Source organism: Manis pentadactyla, chromosome 4, assembly GCF_030020395.1.
Source record: "Manis pentadactyla isolate mManPen7 chromosome 4, mManPen7.hap1, whole genome shotgun sequence".
NCBI classification, from domain to species: domain Eukaryota; kingdom Metazoa; phylum Chordata; class Mammalia; order Pholidota; family Manidae; genus Manis; species Manis pentadactyla.
In genome coordinates this window covers 186,927,519-186,945,740 of record NC_080022.1, presented here as the reverse complement: position 1 = coordinate 186,945,740, position 18,222 = coordinate 186,927,519, and the positions used below count along the sequence as shown (strand labels likewise).

At 44.1% G+C, this 18,222-nt stretch overlaps 1 protein-coding gene across 7 annotated transcripts in view; it reads right to left on the bottom strand.

Annotated features, from left to right (window-relative positions):
- TNRC6C (trinucleotide repeat containing adaptor 6C) overlaps window positions 1–18,222 on the bottom strand; it is a 157,663-nt gene that overhangs the window by 39,002 nt on the left and 100,439 nt on the right. For all 7 annotated transcript variants that reach the window (XM_036910368.2, XM_036910369.2, XM_036910373.2 and 4 more), the window contains one exon: window positions 12,918–15,491. In XM_036910368.2, the coding sequence (XP_036766263.2) occupies window positions 12,918–15,491 (2,574 nt within the window). The remainder of the gene's footprint in view (window positions 1–12,917; window positions 15,492–18,222) is intronic.

The window sequence follows — 18,222 nt, the reverse complement described above, 5'->3', positions numbered from 1 at the left end:
CAATGTATATTGGGAGAGGTAGTTTTATAAATTAAAGGACAAAACTTAATCAGGACAAAAGCTGACAAAAGTTGTAGTGTAGATGTTTTGGGAAGATAAAATAATTTAAAGGCCAATCAGCTGTAAAAATACTGAATTACTACAAGTAATTAAGTAATTCACCAGATATTTGTCATTCTTATACTCCCATCTTTTTGAAAGGCAATGTGACAAATTACTTAAGTCAAAGCTAAGAATAAATACTAAGACTATGGCAATTACAGTTAATTTTTATAGAGTTCTTAATTCCTGCTAAAGCAGCAGAAATGTCTAAAGTATTTTTACATAGAAGGCAAATGCTCTATAAGCAGCATGTTTCAAAATCTTAGAAATAAATGGAATGATTGCTTACTCAAAAATCAAGAAAACACCATTTCCATTTAAAGCTGATCTCTGGCAGGAATTCACCTACAGTGTCCAACTACCATATACATCATCTCTGTATCACCAGGCTCTAGAAGAGATGCCAAGGGGCACACTAGATAATTCTGATGCAAAGCAAGTATTTTCAGGAAATAGAAAATAATTCTAAATGCATACCATGAAAATAAGTAAAGCTCCATTGTTCAGTGATTACTGGTGGAGTGAATCTGGTATCCTTTTTGTTAATAACTTTATATTAAGTTGGGCTTAATGAGACAGAACAAATTTCTATCTTACATTTAAAACATGGATATTAATACTCAAAAAGTGGCCCATCAAATACTACTGCTTTTGGCAAAATATTTCTGCACTGTGGAGTTCAGCAATCCATCTCCCTTGTTAACAAATACAGCATTGGGAATAAAACAGCAACAATGAAATGACACCAGAATGTTAATTCCATTCCATTTAAAATATGTATTCTTCATTTCTATCAGAATGGAGAAAACAAAGGGCTTAAGTGGTATACACCCAGAAGACTGGTATAAAAATGAACAAAACGCAGATACAAGGACAGGAAATGGAACTGAGACTCTCTACCCAACGCAACCATTTGCACCTGCAGCACTACAGAGTTAAGTCAGTAGATGGCGCTCTTCCTTCTGTGGAATAAGAAATCAATTCTACCTTGTTCCACAGATATACTTACAGTAAGTATAGTTCTGTAAGTGTGATAGGCAGTCCTTTTTGGGAAGAAAGGTTCGGTTTAAAAATGGGAAATTTTAATTAAGCGAAGGAAAGATAAAGGGCTAAAAATTCAATTCATTAAGCATTTGCCTGCCTGCTACGTGCTTGGCACTTTTAGGTTCTCACTTAAATATGAGATGGGATTTTGTTCACACCAATGGCCTTTAAACTTAATGTAAATTTACCATAATGCTTGTCTGGCTACTGGATTATGGAGGAACAGAGCAGAATTGGAAGCTGCAGCAATTAATTTTTTGTATTTGAAATCAACACAGGTATTCACATAGTGAAGCTTTTATACAGAAGAGTTTGCTTAGTCAGATGGCCGAGTGTCCTTTTCAGAATGCCTTGTTTTGTGAGCATTTATTTCAAACTTCTCTTCCCAAGTCAGGGGACTCCATTTGAGGTTTATAGATAAGCGTCCTTTCAAAAGCTGATCACGGAGGCGGAGCCAACATGGCGGCGTGAGTAGGACAGTGGGAATCTCCTCCCAAAAACATATATACTTTTGAAAATACAAAAAACACAACTAGCCCTAAAAGAGAGACCAGAAGACGCAGGACAGTGGCCAGACTGCAGCTACACCAGCGAGAACCCAGCGACTGGTGAAAGGGGTGAGATACAAGCCCCGGCCCGGCGGGACCCGAGCGCCCCTTCCCCCAGCTCCCGGAGGGAGAACAATAGGCAGAGCGGGAGGGAGACGGAGCCCAGGACTGCCGAACACCCAGCCCCAGCCATCCGGGCCAGAGCGCAGACACAGTACATGCCCAGGGGGCCCTGGATACTGGGGGAACAGGGAGTAAGACCTCTGAGCGGGTGCTGAAGCTGATGCCCCTGTGACAAAGAAAAGCGGGGGCTTTTTGAAAGTCTTAAAGGGACAGGGACTTAAAAGCTTGACGGAAACAACCCAGGTCACAGTACAGCAGCTGGAAATTACAGGGAAAACCGGGTGCACTAACCCCCTGGGCAACAGCTCTGAGACCCCTCACGGAGGCAAACAGTCAAACAGCCCCCCCGTCCATTACCCCACCGGGCGCTGCGAAAGCAGAGAAGCAGCCTGAGACAAATTCCGCCCACAGAAAGGGAAATTTCTCCCTTCCGGCCGGGCAAGACACAAAGACCCACTCTACACGCAATTACCCAACACAAGCCACTAGGGGTCGCAGTTGTCCCAGTAAAGAAAGGCCAGGAGCAAGTGAAAATTTTGGCCCTCCCAGCTGACAGTCAATAGCACCTGTCAACATGAAAAGGCAAAAAAATATGATCCAGACAAGACTAACCCAGACAGCTTTGGCATCCGCTACATCTTCCCCTGAGAAGGAATCTGGGGAGATAGATTTAGCCAGTCTACCTGAAAAAGAATTCAAAACAAAAGTCATAACCATGCTGATGGACTTGCAGAGAAATATGCAAGAACTAAGGAAGGAGAATTCAGAAATAAAACAAGCTCTGGAAGGACTTCAAAACAGAATGGACGAGATGCAAGAGACCATTAATGGACTAGAAAACAGAGAACAGGAACGCAGAGAAGCTGATGCAGAGAGAGATAAAAGGATCTCCAGGAATGAAAGCATTTTAAGAGAGCTGAGTGATCAAACGAAAAGGAATAATATAAGAATCATAGGTATTCCAGAAGAAGTAGAGAGAGAAAAGGGGATAGAAAATGTCTTTGAAGAAATAATTGCTGAAAATTTCCCCAAACTAGGGGAAGAAATGGCCTCTCAGACCACAGAGGTACACAGAACTCCCATGACAAGGGATCCAAGGAGGGCAACACCAAGACACATAATAATTAAAATGGCAAAGATCAAAGACAAGGACAAAGTATTACAAGCAGCCAGAGAGAAAAAAAAGGTTACCTACAAAGGAAAACCCATCAGGCTATCATCAGACTTCTCAACAGAAACCCTACAGGCCAGAAGAGAATGGCATGATATACTTAATGCAATGAAACAGAAGGGCCTCGAACCAAGACTACTGTATCCAGCACGAATATCATTTAAATATGAAGGAGGGATTAAACAATTCCCAGACAAGCAAAAGTTGAGGGATTTTGCCTCCCACAAACCACCTCTACAGGGCATCCTACAGGGACTGCTCTAGATGGGAGCACTCCTAAAAAGAGCACACAACAAAACACCCAACATATGAAGAAGGGAGGAGGAGGAATAAGAAGGGAGAGAAATAAAGAATCATCAGACTGTGTTTATAATAGCTCAACAAGCGAGTTAAGTTAGACAGTAAGACAGTAAAGAAGCTAACCCTAAACCTTTGGTAACCACAAACTTAAAGCCTGCAATGGCAATAAATTCATACCTTTCAATAATCACCCTAAATGTAAATGGACTGAATGCACCAATCAAAAGACACAGAGTAATAGAATGGATAAAAAAGCAAGATCCATCCATATGCTGCTTACAAGAGACTCACCTCAAACCCAAAGACGCGCACAGACTTAAAGTCAAGGGATGGAAAAAGATATTTCAAGCAAACAACAGAGAGAAGAAAGCAGGTGTTGCAATTCTGGTATCAGACAAAACAGACTTCAAAATAAAGAAAGTAACAAAAGACAAAGAAGGACATTACATAATGATAAAGGGTTCAGTCCATCAAGAGGATATAACCATTATAAATATATATGCACCCAATACAGGAGCACCAACATACCTGAAACAAATATTAACAGAACTAAAGGAGGAAATAGAATGCAATGCATTCATTCTAGGAGACTTCAACACACCACTCACTCCAAAGGACAGATCCACCAGACAGAAAATAAGTAAGGACACAGAGGCACTGAACAACACACTAGAACAGATGGACCTAATAGACATCTACAGAACTCTACATCCAAAAGCAACAGGATACACGTTCTTCTCAAGTGCACATGGAACATTCTCCAGAATAGACCACATACTAGGACACAAAAAGAGCCTCAGTAAATTCCAAAAGATTGAAATCCTACCAACCAACTTTTCAGACCACAAAGGCATTAAACTAGAAATAAACTGTTCAAAGAAAGCAAAAAGGCTCACAAACACATGGAGGCTTAACAACACGCTCCTAAATAATCAATGGATCAATGACCAAATCAAAATGGAGATCCAGCAATATATGGAAACAAATGACAACAACAACACTAAGCCCCAACTTCTGTGGGACGCAGCAAAAGCAGTCTTAAGAGGAAAGTATATAGCACTCCAAGCATATTTAAAAAAGGAAGAGCAATCCCAAATGAACGGTCTAATGTCACAACTATCAAAATTGGAAAAAGAAGAACAAATGAGGCCTAAGGTCAGCAGAAGGAGGGACATAATAAAGATCAGAGAAGAAATAAATAAAATTGAGAAGAATAAAACAATAGCAAAAATCAATGAAACCAAGAGCTGGTTCTTCGAGAAAATAAACAAAATAGATAAGCCTCTAGCCAGACTAATTAAGAGGAAAAGAGAGTCAACACAAATCAACAGTATCAGAAATGAGAAAGGAAAAATCACAACAGATCCCGCAGAAATACAAAGAATTATTAGAGACTACTATGAAAACCTATATGCTAACAAGCTGGGAAACCTAGGAGAAATGGACAACTTCCTAGAAAAATACAACCTTCCAAGACTGACCCAAAAAGAAACAGAAAATCTAAACAGACCAATTACCAGCAACGAAATTGAAGCGGTAATCAAAAAACTACCAAAGAACAAAACCCCCGGGCCAGATGGATTTACCTCGGAATTTTATCAGACATACAGGGAAGACATAATACCCATTCTCCTTAAAGTTTTCCAAGAAATAGAAGAGGAGGGGATACTCCCAAACTCATTCTATGAAGCTAACATCACCCTAATACCAAAACCAGGCAAAGACACCACCAAAAAAGAAAACTACAGACCAATATCCCTGATGAACGTAGACGCAAAAATACTCAACAAAATTTTAGCAAACCGAATTCAAAAATACATCAAAACCATCGTACACCATGACCAAGTGGGATTCATCCCAGGGATGCAAGGATGGCACAACATTCGAAAGTCCATCAATATCATCCACCACATCAACAAAAAGAAAGACAAAAACCACATGATCATCTCCATAGATGCTGAAAAAGCATTTGACAAAGTTCAACATCCATTCATGATAAAAACTCTCAGCAAAATGGGAATAGAGGGCAAGTACCTCAACATAATAAAGGCCATCTATGAAAAACCCACAGCCAACATTATATTGAATAGCGAGAAGCTGAAAGCATTTCCGCTGAGATCGGGAACTAGACAGGGATGCCCACTCTCCCCACTGTTATTTAACATAGTACTGGAGGTCCTAGCCACGGCAATCAGACAAAACAAAAGCTGATCACGTGGCCCCGAGCTGCCTAGCAGCCTCTTAGGGGAGCTGCTTCTGCCTGCCTTACTGCGTCATCACGGAGGGTAGGTATCAGAAAAAATTTCTCCATAGTTTTTATTTTAGTGCATTAATACTTATTTAAAATATACTAACTTTTATTTATCGGTATGTGTGTGTGTGTGTGTGTGTGTGTGCAAACTGTATTTTTACTGATTTTATTCATTTATTCACTTTGAACTGAAGGGACCTAAAGCGAGAACCTTTGTGTATATTCCCAGGACTTGCACAGACAGGCATCTCCTTTGACCTTTTTAGTGGGACTTCTGACTCCCTGATTCTCTTTAGACTCCAGTGCACTAACCAAGTCCCCCCAAACCCAGGAAAGTAAAAACACCCAAACCAAACCAAACCCGGGAAAAATCCCATACACACAAAGAGCGTAACTGCTTAGGACATTCCTCTTTTAAAAAGTAACATCTGCTTGGTGCTTAAAACAATTACTCTGGCTGGAGAGGTCAGCAAGATTCCTAAAGTTATGGTGTGAAAACCGTTGAACTCTAACAGCATCTTGCTGATTCATTCCACTTGCAGGTGACTCTATTTTTGGTATCCTTTTTACACCAAAGATAACAAAGGAGCAGCTCAGCTGCCAGGACAGGGAGTCTTGCAGAAAGGACAAGGCTCTACAGCTGCTGCGCTTCAAGGAAACTTAGAGAAACAACATACATATGTGTTTTATCTTCCCAGGCAGAGGATTCCTAAATCTAATTCCGTCCAAGTTTTTTAGTTCATTGAACGGGTGATATGCCTCTTTAATAATTAACTCACACAATCTCTGCTGTTGGTTATAAAATCAGTGCCAGAAAACTAAGTGATAATGCAAATATATTATCACTAGATTAAGTACCCAAATACAAAGTAAAGTTTGCCTCTGGCTGTGACCTTCCCCAGCTTGAACAAGTTCACTATAGCAACCACCTTCAGCACAGCTGAAATGCCCAGTGCTGGCTAATGGGAGACCTCCCTGAGATGCTGAGGAGAACAGGTAGGAAGATGGATAAAAAGGTATTCTGGAATAAGATCAACATTAACAGATGGTTTTCTGATTGGCAGATGATACAAGTATTTCACTTCCATACACTTTTGGAAGATATAACCCAGGGCAAGATTTCATGACAGCATTGTGCTGCTGTTTAGCTCAGATCAAGTCCATAATGACCTTCACGGGGGACACACCTTAACTGTACAGTGATCTCTCTAACCCCTCACCACCCGCAGCTCAAACCCTTTCAAATTACCCAGATGTCTTGGTGAAACTGAGAGTTCAGGGATGAAAGAAACCATCTTTGGAGGTTCCTTCTCATTCCCACTGTCAGAATAAGAGTTTATTGTGAGGATCTGTGATTCATCTAAAGTTTTACTAATTAGTATTCAAAGTTCTCCTGCATCTACAAATTGATTTTTAAGCATCCTAGAATATTTACTTCTAAGTGCATGAGATAATTAGGCTGCTAAGTATTTTGGGGATCTGCTTTCATTCCCTTAGGAACATAAGTAAATGCTATGTTTGCAGTTTCTCCCTTTTGGCCACATTTCCACTAATTGTCAAAATACTGGTTCTCCAATGACTTAACAGCTGTGTGCCACGGAGGGCATACATGTCTGGCTCACATTCACACTGGTCACTGGGGCACTGAGCTGGGGATGCTGTGCCGTGCCAGCATACACACCTTGGCACCTGTGTTAAGCTCAACCTCGTGAGTCCTTCTTAGCTTGCCATCTCTGATCACAGGCAGGCACGGGGACTCATCTCTGGATGATCACTGTGATCTGTCTCCAGAACGGGTTTGAAACAGACCCAAATAATCCAGTTTATGAAGCTATATTGCATTTCCTAAATTAATATGTTTTCCTCAGGTTCATAAGAAAACTAGTATCAACATAACAAGAATAGGACAAAAATGATTGTCCGGTAGCACTTACTTCTATAAAACTGGACATATAAAAACCATATAAACACATAGATGCAAAAATACTCAACAAATAACAACCATTTTATCAATAAATATGAGAGATGCCCTATCAAAAAAAAATACTCAACAAAACATTAGCAAACTGAATTCAAAAATACACTGAGAGGATCATACACCATGATCAAGTGGGATTCATCCCAGGGATGCAAGGATGGCACAACATTCAAAAATCCATCAACATCATCCACCACGTCAACAAAAAGAAAGACAAAAACCACATGATTATTTCCATAGATGCTGAAAAAGCATTCGACAAAATTCAACATCCATTCATGATAAACACTCTCAACAAAATGGGTATAGAGGGCAAGTACCTCAACATAATAAAGGCCATATATGACAAACCCATAGCAACATCATACTTAACAGTGAGAAGCTGAAAGCTTTTCACCTAAGATCGGGAACAAGACAGGGATGTTCACTCTCCCCACTGTTATTCAACATAGTACCAGTTACATGTAAGAGAATGAAACTGGATCACTGTCTAACCCCATACACAGAAGTAAATTCAAAATGGATCAAAGACCTGAATGTAAGCCATGAAACCATAAAACTCTTAGGAAAAAACATAGGCAAAAATCTCTTGGACATAAATATGGGCAACTTCTTCATGAACATGCTGGGCATGATCCTTCCCACCTCCTCTCATACTCCTCTCATACTCAGCTCCCCTGCTCTTCAGCTACTACGTGTTCACAAAGACCTAAAGTTGACCCCATGCCTGGCTGACCTGTGCAAGGTGACAATCCCTGCATTCTGGCTCCCCTTCCTGGCCTCCCTCTCCCACATTACCTTCACCTCCTGACCTGCTCCGTGTGTACTTGCTAACTACGCAGTCTTGGCCTTCCCTGCTAGACTGCATGCCCCATCAGGCCAGGGCTTCTGCCTGCTTTGTTCCTGGATGTATCCCCCAAACCAGAGTACTGCCTGCACATGCTGTATCCAATAAACGCATGTCAAATACGTGGATGTGTATCCATTGCACAACTTTGGTGTCTAGGTCCTGCTCACTGCCTAGCAGCCCTTTGGAACCCCGTCAGCTCTCTGTTCCTTTGTTAACTCTCTAGACTGGTGTCCTCAAGAAACAAGAATACTGGAAGGTGCCCCTCACCCTCTGGCCTCAGACACCTCAGCCTCCTTTAGAAGCTGGAGGAAGTGCCCTCCCTACTGGATATAGGGATCTCCTCCCTTTTGTATCCACTCTTCCTCTCGGCTTGCTCCTTTCTATCAGCTTTTAAACATGCTCAAAATTCTACCATCTTCAACAGAATCCCTACTCTTGACCTTGCCCCTGTTCTCATGGCCACTCTCACACGGCTGCATCTTCAGGCTGGCCTCTGGCTGAGACCCAGTCTTCTATACCTGACCTCTGTGATAGCCTCCATGGGACACGTGCCTCCTGTTGGGCTCCTGGACGTGTCACGGAGCACCAAGTCACCTGCCCACTAGCCAGGCTCTGAGCCCTCTTTGCTCCTATATCCAAACACTTCCATGTCTTCCAAGACATCAGCCACGCTCAGATCCCCTTCTCCTGCTTTGCCTCCCACAAATCCATTCTTAATCTTATAACAGGGATGATCCCACAAATACGCCTGACCCCTCTACATCTGCTGAGAACCTCTTTGGCTCCCCAGGCCTCCGGACACAATCTGACCCCTTCAGTGGTCTGAAAGACCTTGCCTCACCCTGCTCAGCACGGCCTCTCTGCAAGGCCTTCCTGTCACCCCCCACCACTTACCCCACGTACCAACCACTCTCAAGTTCTTTCTGTTCCTCAGTCATGTCACCTCTTTTCTTGCCTCTAGGCTGTTTCATACGCCAGCCCATCTATCTGAAACACTCACCCGTGCTGTCACCCTGTGTCTGGTCCCCCTGGCCCCTCATGGCCAAAACCTCGGTTAGGGGCCATCCAATGTGCTGTACTTCCCTGGTTGTGGCTGTTGGGTACCGTATAGTAATTGTCGGGGTACCTGCCTTCCTGTCCAAATGGAGGTTCAAAGAGGGCAGAGCTCCTGTGTTTCACACTGTGATATCCTGAGCATCTGTGTGCTGTTTGGAGCACACGATAGTGCTCAAAAATGTAGTCTGAATGAGTATACGGCAAGTAAAAGGACAAAGTTACTGGTCTGAGAAGCATTAATGTAGAAGTCGGGTATGAGAACACGAGAAACCTTACAAACTTTAGGACTGTATTGGGTGGTCATAAATCACAGGATGGAGGCAGTTTGGAGGCTGGGAGCTGGGTCAGAGGCAGAGGAATGGGAGGAACCAGCCCCAGCTGGGTTTCCGATGGCACTTTGGTGCAAGGTAGTGAGGGTGCACCTCAGATTCTCTACTCACGTCTGTTTCAAAGATGTCTGATGTCCGAACAATTCTGTTCACCCAAACCCCCGCAGTCAACAGGCCCTCGGCAGTCACTCCATGTCTTCTATGGGCCTCCCTGTGCCACAGAGGCTCAAAGCTAAAACATGACACTTTCCAAACTCCCTTGTAGGGTTCTGGCTGGAAATTCACTTCCGAATATAAGATGACTGAGTGAGTGACCATAAGGAAAGGACCATCTGTAGTCTTGTCTTTATGGTATTTTTACAAAATTTACGAATGGCTAAAAACCAGAAGGAATAACTAATATGCTGAATACAGAATCAGGGTTCACAAGGCTCCCAACAGGCTGGAGGACTGGAATCCAAGGTCTACCAGGTACAAAGTTCTATACTTGGGACCAAGCAACCAACCGCAAAAGAACAGTCCTGTGTGACAAGGGGCTTCAGAGCAGAGTGTGCAGAAACAAAGATTTCAGATTTTAAGCTCAATTTAAGAAAAGTTAGTGTGACATGGCTCAAAGTGGCTAAATGAACTTGGAATGCATTACGAGAAGTGTCATTTTAGGAGCGAGGTAGGTTCTAGTCTCTAAACCACACTTATACTGTAAAGGTAGCAGTTCTGGGCACAAGGACCCTTACAAGCTACAGGTTTTTCAGATGAAAACAAAAAGGATTTGTAACAATGATTCTAATGAACAGCTGTAAAGAGCTAGGACTATTTCCTGGAGAATGGGCAGATGAGACATAACTACAGGCAAATGTTTGAAATTCTGCAGTAAGGAACTTAAATCCCAGAGAACAAAGCTAAATGAGCAGTACAGAAATGGAGGGCGGCTGGCTGCGGCTTGGTCCACGAAGAACTTAAGGGCCAGTTCCTGAACACATCTCCTCGAGCAAGGGAAACAAAAGCAAAAATGAACACATGGGACTACATCAAACTAAAAAGTTTCTGTACGGCAAAGGACACCATCAACAGAACAAAAAGGCATCCTACAGCATGGGAGAATATATTTGTAAATGATAGATAGATCCGACAAGGGGTTAACATCCAAAATATATAAAGAACTCACGCGTCTCAACACCTAAAAAGCAAATAACCCGATTAGCAAATGGGCAGAGGATATGAAGAGACAGTTCTCCAAAGAAATTCAAATGGCCTACAGACACATGAAAAGATGTTCCACATCACTAATCACCAGGGAAATGCAAATTAAAACCACAATGAGATATCACCTCACACCAGTAAGGATGTCCAGCATTGAAAAGACTAAGAACAACAAATGCTGGCGAGGATGCGGAGAAAGGGGAACCCTCCTACACTGCTGGTGGGAATGTAAGCTAGTTCAATGATTGTGGAAAGCAATATGGAGGTTCCTCAAAAAACTAAGAACAGAAATACCATTTGACCCAGGAATTCCACTCCTTGGAATTTACCCAAAGAATGCAGCAGCCCAGTTTGAAAAAGACAGATGCACCCGTATGTTTATCTCAGCACTATTTAGAGTAGCCAAGAAATGGAAGCAACCTAAGTGTTCATCTGTAGATGAATGGATAAAGAAGAGGTGGTACATATACATAATGGAATATTATTCAGCCGTAAGAGAGAAACAAATCCTACCATTTGCAACAACATGGATGGAGCTGGAGGACATTATGCTCAGTGAAATAAGCCAGGCAGAGAAAGACAAATGCCAAGTGATTTTCCTCATTTGTGGAGCATAACAACGAAGCAAAACTGAAGGAACAAAATGGCAGCAGACTCAGACACTCCAAGAAGGGTTTAGTGGTTACCAAAGGGGAGGGGTGTGGGAGGGTGGGTGGGGAGGGAGGGAGAAGGGGACTGAGGCATATTATGTTTAGTACACATGGTGTGGGGGGTCACGGGGAAAACAGTGCAGCACAGAGAAGGGACATAGTGGATCTGTGGCATCTTACTACACTGATGGACAGTGACTGCATTGGGGTATGGGTGGGGACTTGATAATATGCGTAAATATAGTAATCACATTGTTTTTTCATGTGAAACCTTCATCAGAGTGTATATCAACAATACACTTTATTTTTTAATAAGAAATAAAAAAAAAAAAGAACTTAAGGGCCAGAGTGGCCAGGAGAGCAGCACACGGGGTGGGGGGCGGGCCCTGCACCATGCACAGGCCTTTATGCAGAGGCATCCAGCCGCTTGGTGTGCAGAGGAGGGGAGGCCCTGGGTTGGACTCTGTCCTCTTTCCACTGCTCCCACGCTGGGGAGCGCTGTGATTCAGTGAGCTGAGCTGTCCTGCACTGTACAGGTGGACTGCCTGCAGCCCAGTGAGACTCATACCACAGGTAGAAACCCAGGGCCATGGCTAGTTCTCCCACTACAAACCCCAGGCGAGTTCTAACTGTGTCCCTCATGTCCATCCTGCATGTTCCTTGTCACTGTCACAATTCATACTCCCTGTGGGCAGGCTCTGGTCTAGACTACCTTATCACCTTCTTTTCCACCATAGCATCTGGTAGAGTGCCTTGCACAAAAAAGGAACTCAAAACACAAGTTTTAGTCTAATTTAGGGTTTTTCTTTCAACTGTAATCGAAATATGACTTATACTGTGTAATGCCACTCATATTTTACTAAAACACCTTTACTTCAGCGGTAACCATACATCAGAAAACACCTGAGGAGCTTTACAAGCCACCAGAGAATGGGCTTCCCTCCGGACCAGCGACACCTGAGATCTGAGATCGGCATTTCCAGGCCCCTGGTCTCCCACGTACTGTACCGAAAGCAGGGGCTGAGAACCACTGCTTTATAACATAAAGAAATGAAGACTTTGTCAGTAAAAGCAAACTAAAAATGGTCCCCAATCTTTCCTGAAGAGGATGTGGTTTCTCCTTCTTCTCCTTCCTATTGAAAGTACTCAGCATACCTTTCCTGGGTAGGAAACTAGCTGAGAACCCTACTTATTCACCCTCTTTGGGTAACAGTTCCATACGATGCCATAAACTGGAGGGGCTGGAGTACATGCGCCTACATTAAGGGCAGAATGCTATTGCTCTGACTCAAGTACTGCGCGGTCCCTCCCGTACCTGGACCAAGCAGCGGCGATCGGTTCGGTGGGACGCTGGCCTGGTGCGCGGGCGGCGTCTCGGCCACGCTTGTGCTGCTGCTCGTGGAGGTGGAGGTGGCGGCCGTGGAGCTGCTCTGGACGCCCGGGTTGTTTCTATCCCACATGTTTACAGTTCTGTTGGTGTAGTTACTTGGGTCACCCCAAGCTGAGGTACCGTCATCGATTTCCATTTTGCGGCGAATGGATGGTGGAGAAGGTTCTTCCCAGCCCGTGGCCTCACTGTTGTCCTTCTGTTTGACAGGGACAGGCCCCCCTATCCACCCTGCCCCTGTTTGTTTACCGGAAGTGGCTCCTCCCCAGTTACTCACATTGTTGTCTTGGGGTTTGCTCACCCAGTTCTGTGGGGGGCCGGGTTTTAAAGACTCTCCCCAGTTTGTCCCTGGATTCACCTTTGCATTTGTGCCATTGCCCCAGCCACTGGTCCCCGACCTTGTGGTGTCACTCCAGCCAGACCCTGATCGACTACTGTCAGCATCCCATCCAGAGCCATTCTTTTTCCCATCCCCCAAGTGTCCAAGGACAGAAGATGAATCGGCCCAATCTCCTCCTCCTGCACTCCAGGCTGGATGAGATTTTTGCCCATCTCCCCAGTTTTGAGATTTGGGTTTTTGAGGCTCACCCCAGGTGGGTGACTTGTCCTCCTGACTTGCGGTCCCGCTCCAAGCATGGCCGCTCTTGGCCGCAGCAGCATTACTAGCAGCAGGAGAGCTTACGGAGTCCCCCCACACCCCTGGGCCATTCGGTGCTTTGTGGCTGCCATCTCCCCAGCCTGCACTGGGGGGCGCAGCGGCCGGCGGCGAGCTGACCCACCCGGACGCCGGCAAGGCGTCGGCGCTGTCCCCGCCACTCTTCCCCCCGGAGTCTGCGGGCTGGGCGCTTCCCCAGGCCTCTGTCCCATTGTCGCTTTTTCTCTCAGGCCTGGGGGATTCCTCAAATTCCCAGGCAGTGTTCTGCTTTACTGGAGTCTGTCCCCAACCAGTATTGGACAGAACTCTTGGGTCGAGGTCATTCCTTGGCAGCTGGACGTGCCCTGGGTCTCCCGCCGCCTTGTCTCGCCTGCGGCTGTCCGCTCCGTCCCTCCCTGCGCTGCCTTCGCTGTGGCTGCCAGAGCTGTCGCTGCCTCCCTCGCTCGCGGGAGCTCCGGAAGATGCGGCTTTGGCCCAAGAGTTCACATGCTCGCTGCCCGACTGCCCGGCAGGATTCTGGCTGCTCACACGAGGACTGTCCCACCCTGTTGATCCTTTCGTGCTGATGTCACTCCCGGAATGCTGGTTTGAGGGCTTTCCCCACTCCCCGTTCATACCATTGGAGGTGCCTCGGCTGGGGTGGCCCCAGGCTCCCGAGGGGATGTTACCTACGCCAGTGGTGGCACTGCTCCTTCCCCAAGTGAGGATTCCAGGTCCAGAAGGAGGTCCCGAATCCCAGGCGTTTCCTCCATTTCCTTCCTTTAGCACAGCACTGCTGGATCCATTCTGTTTAGCACTTAATGCTGAGTTCACAGTGTCTCCACTCCCCTGACTGAACCCAGAATTGCTATTTCCTGTGGCAGAGTTACCTGGGGACAGTCCCCACACAGGGCTGTTGATTCCTTCACCACCAGCCCCACTGACTTGAGCAGCTGATGGCCCACTAGCACCAGGAAGGCCTTGTAGGTGGGGCGGGATGGTGGTCCCCAGGCCCCCAGCCACGCCCCAGTTTGGCAGTCCGTCCGTCTGCATTGCATTGATAGGGTTTGGTGGAGTGCTCACGGGCTTAGTGTTATTTGGTCCATCCGTGCTAAGGTTCTGAGGTTGTACGCTGAAAGACACATGCTGAGAAGTGGATGTTGGTGGTTCTGTGCTCTCCTGTGGCAGCAGGTTTCCCCAAGCACCTAGAGTGCCTGCTGGGTTCCCATTCTGGTTGCCCACGTTTTGACCTATGGCACTGACTGGACTGCAAATACTGGAAGGGTTGCCTGTCGCCACAGTTCCTTCATGTCCCAGTACAGGCCAGGCAGCTGGGTTGGCATTAGGATTAAGGTTGAGATTAATGCCAGCATTGGAGTTGGAAGCCCCCCAGCAGTTCTGACTTCTCCCATCTCCAATCATACTGTCTATTTTTCCATCCCCACCGCCGAGAGCGCAGTGAGTGAGGCCGGAGCTGGAGCCTGCGGCTACGCCCCACACTCGGGCTGCCCCTGTGTTCCCGCTGGCTGCCCCTGCTCCAAGGGCACTCTGATTAGAAGGGCTTTGGACGAGTGCGCCGTTGGTGCCGTTATTGCCATTTGTCTTCTTGGTGTGTCCCGTGAAGTTGCCCTGGGCACTCCCTGTAGCCATGCTACTGGTGTCCGAGCCACAGTTGGACGCAGAGTCAGTGTCTGTGGTACATTCTGAGGCAGGCTCAGTCTCTGTCCCTGGGACGGCGGGCCACGCCCCCTTGTCGGGCCTCTCGATTATCGCTCTATCCCAGCTGCAGCTGGCTTCACTTCTGCAACTGGGCTGCTGTCCCCAGTGGGGACTTTCATAATGATCCGCCAATCCACTGTGACTGAGATCTGAAAAAGATTAAACAAATTCAAAATTAGATTTTCCTCCCATTTGTCAATGAATCAGCTGTGAACTAGTCTTTGGGGGAAGCTCTTTATTTCAAGGTTTCAATACTAAATGCTAAAAAATTACTTAAAGGAAAAAGTTATTTGTCTTCTTAATAGCTCCTATTTGAAACTGAGTGAATGTTTCTAAAACTATATTAATTCTTACCATTACACTATACTCTTTTGGGAAGATTCACAATGCACACTAGCAGCTAAGCATCTTTGGAAGCATGTGTAGTAAAGAAAGATGCTAAACCGGAATGCTCCAGTTTGGAAATTTTGTGACTAAGCAACACCTATAAATACTCAGACTTATTGGAAAATGCTGATGACAACATGAACTTCACGTGGACTCCTGAAAACAATTTGTAGTTCCCTTCAGGTCCTTCGACTAGAGTTACAGTATTATATAAAAGCTACAACAGTTCATTTAGAAGAGCACTGTAAAGGCACTGCACAGTCACACAATAGGGCCATTATTTGGGGGCTGGAGGATAGAAGAAGGCAGAGAGAGGGAAGAGGTATTAGAAAATGTTACCTTATGTCGAGGTTACTGAGGGTTAGAATGTTTAATTACGTTTATGCTACTTCATCTGTCATTACTAGCAGTTAGGGCTTATCACTGTTTCCTGTGCATTAATAACAAATGTTCTCAGCTTTACATCTGGTATTTTCCTGGATCTCTAAGGATTTCTTCTAGGCTTGCTTTCTACTTCAATCATAGTCTTTTCTTTGGAGATCCCCAGAGTAAATTTATATGCTATCTTCCTACAGTATTTATATTGTGTCACTCTTTTGATCCATTTAAAGAATCTAGTATTTGGTATCTGCATCTTATCTCCTGTTTTATTTCTTTCTCCTATCTTTCCTAATTGAGTATTTCTAACACTGCAATCAAACTTATATTCCAATCAATTTTCCAGACTTCATTTGAAGTATGTATCCCTCAAAAATAAAGTAAAAATCATACAAAACATTAATTTAACCTACACATACAACAAACTTATACAATTTAGAGACTGTCACTTGACAGTTTCTTTAAATAGTATGATATACAGATAATTGCAATAAAATATTTTTTCTCTTTTACAGCCCTGTTATCATTAAGTTCTTGTCAAAATTGATTTTAATAAGAAAAACCATACTTGTGAACAGTAAAACTGGTTTCCCAAAGAAAATATCTTTTAAAATGTGATGGACCTAAATGAAAAAAAAGAGGAAGTATGTAATGAATTACCACTATCACTAGAAAGAACATACTAAAGGTAACTTTTACCTTAAAAAAACCGCAATTTTTGTCGCCTGATTTAAAAGGAATGTAATTTAGAATTATACTCTAGGTGTTTCCAATGTAGGTAGGTAATTCCAGGTGAAAACTACAGAGGAAAAATGAAGATAGGCAACAAAAACTTTAAGCATCTAAGTTATTATAAAATTAGCCTTTTATAGCCAAATATTAGGGGTTGGCTGTGCAACCCTGGTTTTATGACAATTTCCCCTGTTGGCTTTGTATACACTATAAAAACCAGCTTAAATAATAACTAATTTAAAGAGATAAATTATTAGTCAGTCATCTTTTAACAAAGAAAATAAGACTGAGTAAAAAACAGAGACCACTGAGGCAGGTCTTGCTTCCCCCAGAGACAGGGCTTACCGGCAGGCAGGCCTTGCCTCTTAGATTAGGACAGCATGCACTGTAACCCACCCCTGGAAGCAGGTCAACAACCTGGCTGGCTTACCAACCCATCCCTTTCTAGGCCCAGAGTACCTCTGGAATACGTAACATTACCGTTGCCATTTTGTAACAGGTCACACTGTAGAAGGATCAGCTCTTTGTTAACAGTATACTTTGAGGGTTTGTGTGAAATGCTTTTTGACTATTGCTCGGCCCCCAGTTTGAAGGACTCACACTCAGTTATGTCAGGTTTGAAAAATGTGTTTCTGTCCTTGATGGATAAGGACGACAGCATCAAAAACTAGTGGAGCACCAGACATTAACCCAAACATATATGGTCAATTAATAGACGATAAAGGAGCCATGGACATACAATGGGGAAATGACAGTCTCTTCAACAGATGGTTCTGGCAAAACTGGACAGCTACATGTAAGAGAATGAAACTGGATCACTGTCTAACCCCATACACAAAAGTAAATTCAAAATGGATCAAAGACCTGAATGTAAGTCATGAAACCATAAAACTTTCAGAAAAAAACATAGGCAAAAATCTCTTGGACATAAACGTGAGCGATTTCTTCATGAACATATCTCCCTGGGCAAGGGAAACAAAAGCAAAAATGAACAAGTGGGACTATATCAAGCTGAAAAGCTTCTGTACAGCAAAAGACACCATCAATAGAACAAAAAGGTACCCTACAGTATGGGAGAATATATTCATAAATGACAGATCTGATAAAGGGTTGGCATCCAAAATATATAAAGAGCTCACGCACCTCAACAAACAAAAAGCAAATAATCCAATTAAAAAATGGGCAGAGGACCTGAACAGACACTTCTCCAAAGAAGAAATTCGGATGGCCAACAGACACATGAAAAGATGCTCCACATCGCTTGTCATCAGAGAAATGCAAATTAAAACCACAATGAGATATCACCTCACACCAGTAAGGATGTCTACCATCCAAAAGACAAACAACAACAAATGCTGGCAAGGTTGTGGAGAAAGGAGAACC